General features: G+C 32.3%; 1 protein-coding gene across 3 annotated transcripts; it reads right to left on the bottom strand.

Moving 5' to 3' along the window:
- Nucleotides 1-3,221: 3,221 nt before the first annotated feature.
- LOC126779998 (uncharacterized) lies at nt 3,222-11,238 on the bottom strand. Of its 3 annotated transcripts, none has more exons than XM_050504235.1 (2): nt 11,086-11,238; nt 3,222-5,146 (listed from the first exon to the last, which is right to left on the bottom strand). In XM_050504235.1, the coding sequence occupies exon 2, from the start codon at nt 5,137-5,139 to the stop codon at nt 3,865-3,867; it is 1,275 nt and encodes a 424-aa protein (XP_050360192.1). In that variant the 5' UTR covers nt 5,140-5,146; nt 11,086-11,238; the 3' UTR covers nt 3,222-3,864. The 3 variants fall into 3 exon arrangements, with proteins under 3 accessions (XP_050360192.1, XP_050360193.1, XP_050360194.1); XM_050504236.1 differs by lacking the exon at nt 11,086-11,238 and adding an exon at nt 5,858-6,021; XM_050504237.1 differs by lacking the exon at nt 11,086-11,238 and adding an exon at nt 5,907-6,020.
- Nucleotides 11,239-12,122: the final 884 nt, after the last annotated feature.

Here is a 12,122-nt window from a genome sequence, read left to right as displayed (position 1 = left end):
GGATTAGCATATTACATCAAATAAGATTGATTCAATTTTCAATCAAAATTTGTAACAAATAAATATTTAAGTACATATTTATTCCACGTACAATACAAAATATAACGTGGGTAGGACCGCGCTGATAGTTCCACAAAATATCTTAAATATTTATCACAAGGGACATAACATCTTAGTTCCCAAGGTTGGTGGCGCATTTGCGATGTAAGCGATGGTTAACATTTCTTACAATGCCAATGTCTATGGGCTTTGGTGACCACTTACCATCAGGTGGCCCATATGCTCGTCCGCCTTCCTATTCGATAAAAAAAAAGTACCTCTGAGATTAACGGGAACTCTTCATCTCTGCAGATACAAATTCTGAACCACCATCGCTAATTTGAAGTGAAAATTGCACTTGACGATTCATAACTTTTTGTAAAACTATTTGAATAAATAAATAAATTTGGTGTTTGAATTGGATCCTGCAGTCGTCTTACTCATTTGTCTATCTACTTAATCTTTGATTTTGAGAGATAAATTTCCTCTTTTTTCTCTTTCAAATAGCTGGTCACTAGTGAAAATTCAAACTAATTAAAGACCGCAAAGGCTTAAAACTAATAAACAAATAAAATACAGTAAATAAAAAACACGTTGACGGTACTGCAGTGTCATGCCGCCATTTTCTATCTCCTTCTTTCTGATCGTTAAATATAAGGGTAGAAAATCCGTACGTACGAAACCACCCTTTCTACCAATGTTAGGTTAATGACTAGGTTGTTAACCGCGATCATAGTATCTGGATGCAACGTTACTATTAGGAATATATCAAATCTTTAAAAAGTACTCAATTGTCTATGGTCTCATAATATCTTTGATTCTATTTGATTTTGTATTAACAGTCCGCTACAAGGGTACGTGTAATTGTCTATGTCAGTTATCTCAATGACAATAAATACGTAAATAGTGTATCGTTGAATAAATAAAGACGAAATAGCAACAATAATACAGATGTTGCAAGTAATGCCATAATTTCAGCGCAGTGTTGCCACTGTAACAGTCGATAAGTTGGAAGTGTGTACCCGTGCCTCGGTGCGCACGTGACGCCGGTCCTGCGTCTGAACTGTTCCCGATCGTGTCGGATTACCGTCCCGTTGGATTATGAGGGTTAGGGAATAGAGAGTGCACCTGTATTTGCGCATACACTTGTGCACTATAATGTCTCCTGCGCAGTTGGCTAATCTCTCTTGAGATTGGCCGCCGTGGCCGACATCGGTCTGGGGGACATCATCATCATTATATTAATCATAGACATATATCTATGATGATATGTCTGTATAAAAAAAACCCGGGATGGCCAAGTGGTAAGAACGCGTGAATCTTAACTGATGATCGTGCGTTCAAACCCGGGCAAGCACCACTGAATTTTCATGTGCTAAATTTGTGATTATAATTCATCTCGTACTATACGGTGAAGGAAACCTGCATGTGTCTAATTCTGCCACACGTGTATTCCGCCAACCCGCATTGGAGCAGCGAGGTGAAATAAGCTCCATACTTTCTCCTCAAAAAGGGAGAGGAGGCCTTAGCCCAGCAGTGTTACTGTAAATATCTGTCACATGATTAATTAATATTCTAAAATTATAAGATGAGATACAATTTATTAAATAAAAAATAAACTATACATTACAAATTAGATTAGAATAGAGGTAAATAATAAACTCTGCTTGTAAGGGGAGAGTATTAGATATCTGGTCGTCCTGAGTTTGGGTGTAATTATCTATATAAGTATGTACTTACAAAAGAAAAGTAGTATATGTAGTATATCAGTTGTCTGGTTTCCATAGTACGAGCTCTGCTTAGTGTGAGGTCAGATTGCAGTGTGTGAATAATGTCCCAGGATATATTAGGTAAAAATAGTAATGTCCGTTCTTGGAGTTCAAACTTAACTTCTTACCAAGTTTTATCAAAATTAGTTAAGTGGTTTAGCCTTAAAAGCGTTACAGAGTTACTTTCGCATTTATAATATTTTTTAATAAATATCAGGAATTATAAAAATATTTCAATTTTTTCACACAACGTTGATAACAATTTCAAATTGAAATATATAAAAATAGATATAATTCAAAAAAATAAAAAAGTCACGATATTTAAAAAAATATATATTTTTATGTCACAATAATAATAATCTTTGTCACGATATAGTTTAAAAACATTTAAATTATTCCATATTTGAATACAGACATTTATCTATGCAAAATATTTTATACCAAGATTTAAATAATCTTAGTCATTTAAAAAAAAATCAACCTTTTCAGTATATCTCACCTTACAAGAATTAAAAAAATCTTCTGGACTATATATATAAATTAAACGTTATCAGCGTATATCAGCCATCTACCACTACTTGGTGGTAGGGCTTACCAACAAACAACACATGCTACCACCAAACAGCAGTACTTAGGATTGTTGTGTTCCCATTTCAAGTCAATCCAAGTTCGGTGGCGCATTGACGATGTAAGGAAAAGTTAATAGTCCTTCCGGCGCCAATGTCTATGGACGGTGGTGATCACTTACCTCCTACTTATATTATAAAAAAAATGAATTTATAATGCTTAACCCCGAATTTAATTGGTGATCCAATATATAGTAAGATGTCGGCCTCGTTGGTCCAGAGGCTTGATGTAAGGCCGCATACCCGGTGGTCCTTAGTTCAATTCCCAGGTCGGGCCAATAAAAAGTTATTGGGTTTTTCTGTCAGAAAATTCTCAGTAGCAGCCCGGAGTCTGGAAGCTGGGAGTGTTTTTTTTTTTATAGAATAGGAAGGTGGACGAGCATATGGGCCACCTGATGGTAAGTGGTCACCAAACGCCCTTAGACATTGGCATTGTAAGAAATGTCAACCATCGCTTATAGCCAATGCGCCACCAACCTTGGGAACTAAGATTTTATGTCCCTTGTGCCTGTAATTACACTGGCTCACTCACCCTTCAAACCGGAACACAACAATATCAAGTATTGCTGTTTTGCGGTAGAATATCTGATGAGTGGGTGGTACCTACCCAGACGAGCTTGCACAAAGCCCTACCACCAGTAATTATGTATACAATCCCGTGTCTCGGAAAGCACGTAAAGCCGTTAGTCCTGCGCCTGAACTCTTTCCGGTCGTGTCGGATTGCCATCCCATTGGATTATGAGTGTTAGGGAATAGAGAGTGCACCTGTGTTTGCGCACACTCGTGCACTATAATATCTCCTGCGCAGTTGGCTAATCTCTTTTGAGATTGGCCGCCGTCGCCGAAATCGGTCTGGAGGATATTATTATTACAATTAAAGATCACGATGTTGACGCATAGACAATATAAGGGTATGGTTTACACTAGTATCTCTTATAGGATGTATTAATACTCGTTCTTTCTATATTTTATAAGTATAACATATTCCAACCACTAGAGTAAACCCAAATAAACAAACATTGAATTGAGCCGATACAATTGGTCGAGATCTTGAATAATCTGTGGTATTCACTATTCGCGAAATAAATAGCGTTTTAAATATCGGCGAAATTATCAGAACTTTGGAAGTAAAATTAAAGTGTAGTTGAGTGTAATAGTGTTGTGTTATATATAGAGATATATTAATTGAGAACTGTTTGCAGTGTATAACATAGCAGAGATATTAGCAAATCGCATGGAATGTATAAATCTAAGCTTTGTTTAGAAAGAAAGCTTAAAATCATACCAACTTTATATTATCTTAAAAAAAAGCTTTTGTTTTATGCCTTTGATCAATGATATATCGAAAAAATCTGTAACTCAATTGTGTTCATCCAATCCTGAATAATTAAATGACACCGTGCGTAAATACATCTTAGTTAAAAACATATTTATAATTCTCCTTTAGAATTGAATTCCTGAAATGCCCTTCTAATTTTCAACGCCCTTAACCTCTCTCTATTACAATCCTTCATCAATACTTCCGGTTGCAAAACTGGTAAATCGACTTTAATATTATTTCTTGTTCTAGAATTATCGATTCCAGAACAGTTATCCATTTGCAAATTACATTTATCTAATATCAATTTCCTTTTTATATTTTTCTTTTCGTCCAGTATTCTTTTCCTTTCACCCAAACGTTTTACAATCTGTGGTAACACGATTGACTTCTCGTAAATATTCGGCCCTTTTGTGAATCCAGCTTTCGCGCTATCTTTGACAACTACACGCCGCTTATTGAATACTTTGTTATCTTTTTTTATCGTTTGCAAGATAGGTATAGCAGCTCCATTTGAATTTGGAATAATTGGGGGTTTATTTTGATCGATTAAAAGCGATTTAATATCTTTTCTGTATCTCGTTACTGAGTCAGCTTGGAAAACATTACGTTTTTGTTCGTTTGGATTTTGTAAACTCTGTAACTTCATTTGTGATATATTATTATATATATGATCTTTGTAAAAGTCAAAATTATTGTCTTCTATTGGTATTTGTTTAGTATTAGTGGGTTCGTATAATGAAGTTAAATGTTTATAATTAACGTCATAGGTTTCTATCTTTGAAATGTTTTCCTTTCCAAGTATTGCGTTTGTCGTTGCTCTTTCATTTGCACCGCTGGCTTTGTCAATTGGCTTCTGATATTCAATGTTCAATGTTTTTATATCTACAGCATCAAATGCATCTTCAGATATTTTTATCTCACCCACAGGCTCTAGCTTCGGATATCGCAACGAAACTGCGCTGTCGAAAATCTCATCGAACGTTCTAGCTTTATTATATTGAACTGTATCTTCGATTTCGTCCGTAACACCTGGAGCTCCTGTTTCAAATCTAACATCAGTCACTGGAGTATCCAGAAGATCAATGGAATCATCTTTGCTATCATTTTTCACGACATGCTGAGGGCTGACAAACAAGTTCTCGAATAAATCGACCAATGTAAACTCTGTTTTTTTAACTTTGTCCAAATATGAACCGTTTAAGTCAAAGTCTGTTTCGTTTTTATTTTCATCCGGTGTTATATCAATTAGCGTGGAAATTTTAACGTTATTTCTATCAACCGTTTCAACTTTAATTGGCTTTAATATATCATAGATGTTGAAATTCATTAAAGCTGGAATATTTTTCGTTTCACCGTTTGATTCCTTAGAACTTGCGCTCCACATTGTTCATCTGAAATGTTAATATGTTTTGTTAATAATAAATAATAATAATAATATCCTTGGACATTTTTCACAAACGGCCATCTGATCACAAATTAAGCTTGTACAAAGCTTGTGCTATGGAAACCAGACAACTGATATACTACATATACTACTTTCCCTTTGTAAATGCATACTTATATAGATAATTACACCCAGACTCAGGACAAACAGATATGTTCGTGCACACAAATATCTGTCCTGAGTTCGAATCGAATCCACAACCTTTGGCGTGAAAGGCAAGTATCTACCAACCACGCCAACCGGCTCGTCATAATTTCGAAAATCGAAGCTAACCTAGCTTAAGTTAAAACACCGTAACGATGGTTATGAATGCAAAAATTAATGTTGGTACGCTTTCACGTTGTCTATTCAATCGATCATCATGACATTTGGAACACACGCGGTCGGGAGGCACATAAACACCTTCCTCTAATCTCATGCGGGCAACGCCGCGTTCTGGAACTAGTTTTGAAGAGATATATGTCTTAGATAGATTACATTACCAATGCGCCACCAACCTTGGTGACTACGTCCCTTAGGATGTTACGTCCCTTGTGCCTGTAGTTACTGGCTCACTCTCCTTTCAAACCGCACATAAACCGGAACGCGACAATACTATTTACGCACATCTGCATTTTTGTGAAAATGCTTTTTTTTACGAAAATAAGCTTATATTAACCTTATCTACAAGTCTTTATTAAAGTTTTTTAATTTTTCTAAGTAATTACAATTATCTGGTACGTAAATGAATTTTAAAAAACGCCGCAGTAGAAACAGGCATTTCAATTTGTCCGCCTTTACTTCGGAGTATCCACAGACGATTGATCCGCAAACAAAGACATCAGTCACTTATCACACTCTTGCGCATACGCGGTTAATTTATCGCACTTTTTGTTAAAATTATATTGTTTATAGCACTCTACATTTATGTATCCTTAAAATAAGTTTCTATCAAGATACCTACCATGATTTTTACGAAAATACCACACACAGTAGCGTATTAGAATCAACAGCAGTTGACGACGCAGAATTTAAATAATAACTTAGTTTATTCGCATCTCATCGTTGACGTTTTGATATCTTTTTTTTTTTCATTAGAAGTAGTTTGAAAGTGATAATAATAGTTGAGTTATAAGATATTTTTTTTAATTTTATACTCGGTAACTAATCTTTACTTATATTATAAAGCTAAAGAGTTTGTTTGGTTGAACGCGCTAATCTCAAAAATACCGGTTCATATTGAAAATTACGTTAGTGTTCCCCTTTATCAAAGGCTATTATTATATTTAATATCAAGCTACAACCAGGAGCTAAGCATTAATAAAAAAATGTTGCAGAAACGGGGAAAATGTATTCTTTTTGAGAGCTTCCGTTGCGTGCGCTGCCTAAACGGTTGAAGTTAAGCAACAATCACGTATGCGAGAATTGTTTTTCTTAAAAGATAAAAAAAGCATCGACAATATCATATGTGTATCATCTAAGGATGACTTACTATATAACCTTTTTTTATGGTAGTCAAATTAGTTCTAAAATAATCCATTATTTGCGTAAATTTTCTTCTCATTGCTTTTGAAAAAAAGACGAGATGGCCCTGTGATAAGAACGCGTGAATCTTAACCGATGATCGTGGGTTCCAACCCGGGCAAGCACCACTGAATTTTCATGTGCTTAATTTGTGATTATAATTCATCTCGTGCTTTACAGTGAAGGAAAACATCGTGAGGAAACCTGCATGTGTCTAATTTCACTGAAATTCTGCCACATGTGAATTCTACCAACCCGCATTGGAGCAGCGTGGTGGAATAAGTTCCAAACCTTCTCCTCAAAAAGAGGAGAGGAGGCCTTTAGCCCAGCAGTGGGACATTCACAGGCTGTTACGGTTACGGTGTTTTGTTAAATTTATAATTACTCGTTTTTTTAATAGTTAGTTAATCATTCGTACTTATTTTTTAAATACAGATTTACCTTTCAGTTTTAAAAGGATACAAGAATGAAAGTATCGTTTGCAGTCATAATAAATAAAGCACAGAGACAGACATTAAATATGCCGGAATAGATTTAAGGGAATTCTGTATTTCTCATGGCCCATTGTGTGTTGCCCTATCTAGATCTGGATGCCGCGAAAACCAATAAATACTAATATCCCACGAAAATAAAACTAAAAATGTTGTTACTACTGAAAAATAAGTTCGCTTTTTGTGATTTCTTTAAGTTATACACGGGTGGAACCGCGGGCACAACTCGTTACCAATAAAACTCTTAACTGAGTGATTATAAATAGCCTGATATTCTATAAATTTCAAGGGTAATTATACTTTTAAGAAACAGTGATATTAATTTTTTTATCTGTATCTTAGCATTATAATTTATTTATATTAATTAATAAAAAATGATTTTCTTTGATAGTTAATCTAAAGTATAATTTACTTAAAAATGGTTTTGATTTTTTTTGTCCATAAACAAAATTATATAAATATTATGAATAAATAATAAATAAAACAGTATTATTGCATATGTATTATTATTAAAACAAAACATTTGTGTGGTTTAGGAAATTAAATGAGTTTAACTGAGGGACGTAGATGAAGCTATGTGAAATGTTATATGCAAAGTAAGAAGACATCTAGAAAATTTTAGTCTAAAAATGTTAAATATTGTTTTTATGTCGCTTAGATTTCTTTAAATATCCTTAAAAAATAGTTCTGGAGGTTGTTACCTTAATTTATTGAATATTTTAATTGAATGAGCTCTATTTTGATTACAACGAATAAACGGATATCAGGCAGATGTCTTCTTTTACGTTGAGGCTTTTACAAAGTAAAAAAATAAATCTACATGATTTAAAAAAAAACAACGAAATAGCGATAAAACCCGTTATACAATAAATAAAAAAATGTTATATTAAATCATCATGGAAAATTTCAAGTTTATTGATACATAAATGTCGAAATGGTAACAATTTTTTATTTAATGTGCTCTCCTGATAAATTGCTATTATGTAGATGTCCGTATCTACTTTGCTGCCATCGATTTCTGTTTGTAGAATATTTGATGTAATGTGTGATGATACCAAAACGTGTTTGCACAAAGTCCCATCACCAATAAACCACATGATCTGATCACCGATCGTAAACCTCAGATACATGTATAATAAACTTTTTTAAATTTATTGTTATGTATTTTATCTCCACGTGTTGTGCGTTTTATTGTATTATATATTAAATGGGTTTTAACATTATTTTAACGTGCATGTTTATATATATAATTCGGCTATTGTTGTATATTACTTATTGTAAAGGATGAGATATAAAAATAAAAAAAAACCCGCTGTGTTTCTTTCGCCGGTTCCTCTCAGGTCTGAGGTGTTTACTTCCGAACCGGTGGTAGATTTATGACAATCAATAAGTAAATGTAACGCTTCTATATTGAGTAAAGATTTTTGACTTTGACTTTACTACCAAGCAACATCATTAAGTTACAATATTAATATTTTGATAGACACATACTTAGTATTAATTTGCTTAATTAACCAATCAAGTTAAGTATATACATAACAAGCACGCTTTGTTTTAACATTACTCACATAGCGGATATGTCGCTAATTAGAATAACGAATGTTTGTGTGCTTTGTTACACAAAGTGGCTTCACATAACGATTATAAATAAAACTTATCATTTTTTACAACGAAGTTATTCATTAATATATCATATACGAGCTTTCCGGCTCCGCTCGGGTCGAATAAGGATCTAAATAAAAGGTTTATATCGTAATACATAATATTACTATTACATTATATATTTATGGGTGGTAGGGCTTTGTGCAAGCCCGTCTGGGTAGGTACCATCCACTCATCAGATATTCTACCGCAAAAAAGCATTACTTGGTATTGTTGTGTTCCGGTTTGAAGGGTGAGTGAGCCGGTTTAATTACAGGCACAACGGACATAACATCTTCGTTCCCAAGGTTGGTGGCGCATTGGTGATGTAAGTGATGGTTAACATTTTTTACAATGCCAATGTCTATGGGCGTTGGTGACCACTTACCATCAGGTAGCCCATATGCTCGTCCGCCTTCATATTCTATAAAAAAAAAATCGACAGCTTAAAGAAAAGTCTGAGGTATTATTTCCTAACCGGTGGTAGATTTATGACAATCAATAAGGAAGTGTAACGCTTCTATATTTAATAAATATGTTTGTTTTTTTTTTTAAGTTCATAAAAGCTATCTCCTACTTATCGTTAGTGAACAAGCGAAACTTTCAAATGCATTACTTCAAATTTCTTTAATAATATCAGAAAACATTTCAATTAGAAGTTTATTTCGCACTACCCGCAACTTCATCCGCGTGAAAATCGGTTTTATTAGGATATATTTACAAAAAAAAATTCATTATCGTCTACATTAGTTTTTATATAAATTTATTCAAAGTACAGATACGCGGTTTTAGAATATAGTATAGAAGAATTTAAAATTATCCTTAAACAATGATAACTTATTTCAATATAATCCCATTTCAATGTTTCTCCTCGAGCAACATTAATGCTCCTGAGCTTAATGAATCTGTTAAACCGCTAGAAAATCTTTTCTATTAATATTCAATGGTTTTGGAGATGAACATGTGCAAATAGAAAAAAGTCTTTTTTTATCGACCACACTCGTTTGTTTGATAAATTTATTCAATGTACAGTCAAAACGGTTTCTATTGCTTTATTATATTTATAGATTAGAAAAATCCTCACTATTTTTTTACAGCTTCAATTCTTGTGATTGACGAACTGATCCTATGTATATAGTCCATAGATGTATAACCAACCATTAGTTGATCTTTTTACTTAGGCTGAGTTCTTATTATTTCTTAGTCTTCCAAATACAAATTAAAAAAAAAAGTATAAATAAATAATAAAGTGGTAACTGAACAACTCAAATGAACAAATATGTACTTATTTACCCGATTGGTTGTTGATTAATGTAAAATAAATTTCATCGGCCATTAAAATGTTTTGCATTACAAGAAATCGCCACAAAGTTTTTAGTATTAAATTTTTAACAGATCTCTTATAAACATAAATGATTTTCTGCTTATAAAAAACTGTAACTTTTCTTTATAAACAACTGGGGCTATGATCAGTAACAATTTTTAAAAATAAAACAAAATATTATAAACAAAATAAGGGATGACATGGTCTCGGTTCAGCTTGGGGTAGATATGATAGATTTCAGTAAATAACTGATTCTATTATAACATCCATTTATGTGTACACATATTAAATAAATATTTTAAAAATAGACAAATACACTTTTTTTTTTTAAGCAATGATGGCATTATGTAGGTCTAAGTTGATATTTGACTAACAGTCCACCATCAAGTAAATATATTTTTTTAACATTAGTAATTATTAGTTTAAATTCAAAACATTTGTAACTTAAATAAAGTCACTTTCTCTAATATAAGTTTACTTTTTTACTACTGTCACTTGCAGAACTTTTAACCAAAGAAACTAAATAAAATATTTATATATATTTCTACTATTTCACTAGAAAGTTTACATTAATATTACAATTTAATGGGTAAATAATTGACCTATCAATTATTTTTGTTATATACTGTTAATGTAGATAAAATATTAGTAAGCAAAAAATTTCAAGCACTTTTGATTTTTTATAATCAGTGCGATAATTTACTTACCTAACTGTCAAAACGTAAAAGAAGTTAGTTATTACTATATAATTATTAATAAATGCAATCAAAATGTATATATAATTTGAATATTACTAAAATGATATTTATATATTTTTAGTGCTTATAATTTCAAAGAAACATCAAGACAGTTAAGAATAAAGATTAGTATTATAATGTTATTACTTTTTATTATTGTGAATTGTGATCATAAAACGATAACACTCACCTCTTAAAAACAATAAAAATATTAAAAAGTTATCACCGATCAAATTAAGTCTAAACAGATATACCAAACATTGAACAAACTTCTAAAATATGTTTTAAACTCCAAAATAAGAATAAATATAAAACTTTTGAATCTAAAAAAAAACCCTATCTGACTGAGCAAAAGATTGTATTTTATAAGTACTTATATCATTTTTTTGTGTGTAAACACTAATTAATATGAAGTGTTACTATATGTTGCACTGCAATGACTAAAATGCACTCATACATACGATATTCCTTTTTTTATAATTTTGGTAAGCGTTTGTTTATTTTTCGTTATTATTTTATGACTCGAATTTAGATCAAATGGTTAGTTTATGAACGAGTGCTTGAGGATTATTGCTTTGCTTGCTACCTGGCGCCTAGAGCGATCGCTTGTCTCGCTCTCCTTTTCCCAGAGCCGGCGCTGATTTAAACAGTAATGATTTGTCTCTTTTCTTTATTGAGTTTTTGGAACTACTGAAAACCAGCTGTCTGTATTATCTAGTCCACCTATCTTGGTTCTACCCTTCCTACGCTTACCTATTGTGCTCTTATAAGATGTCATAACTTCTTTCCATCTCATATCTTGAAGATATTTAATTGTTTTTTTTTACCTTATTTTAGTGTAGTATTTTTTGTTATTCTTATGTTTACCGTATTACGGTCTATTCATTGTTGATATCTAATTATTTTAATTTGTGTTAATATAATTTCCACAAAATCTGGCAAGCATAGCAAGGCACCGTATAAATGAAAAAGTGTAGTACAGTACAAATATCAAAAGAAGTTTACTGGCCAACTACATTTAAATATATAATTCCAGTATTTATCCCAAAAAATAAACGTAGAAGTTTATTTTAAAACGTTATTTAATACATTTTAAGCTTTTTGAAAATTTTAATATGCTATTAATTACCGTTTTGCGGGGCATAGAAGATGTGTAGTTACGTTTTGGTATTGCAACAAAACATCAATCAAATTAAAAACATTATTTCCAATTTATCAACTATAAAT

Source organism: Nymphalis io, chromosome 30 (genome assembly GCF_905147045.1).
Source record: "Nymphalis io chromosome 30, ilAglIoxx1.1, whole genome shotgun sequence".
Taxonomy (NCBI): domain Eukaryota; kingdom Metazoa; phylum Arthropoda; class Insecta; order Lepidoptera; family Nymphalidae; genus Nymphalis; species Nymphalis io.
The sequence above is the reverse complement of the archived record's forward strand: the minus strand, read 5'-3'. Positions and strand labels throughout refer to the sequence as shown.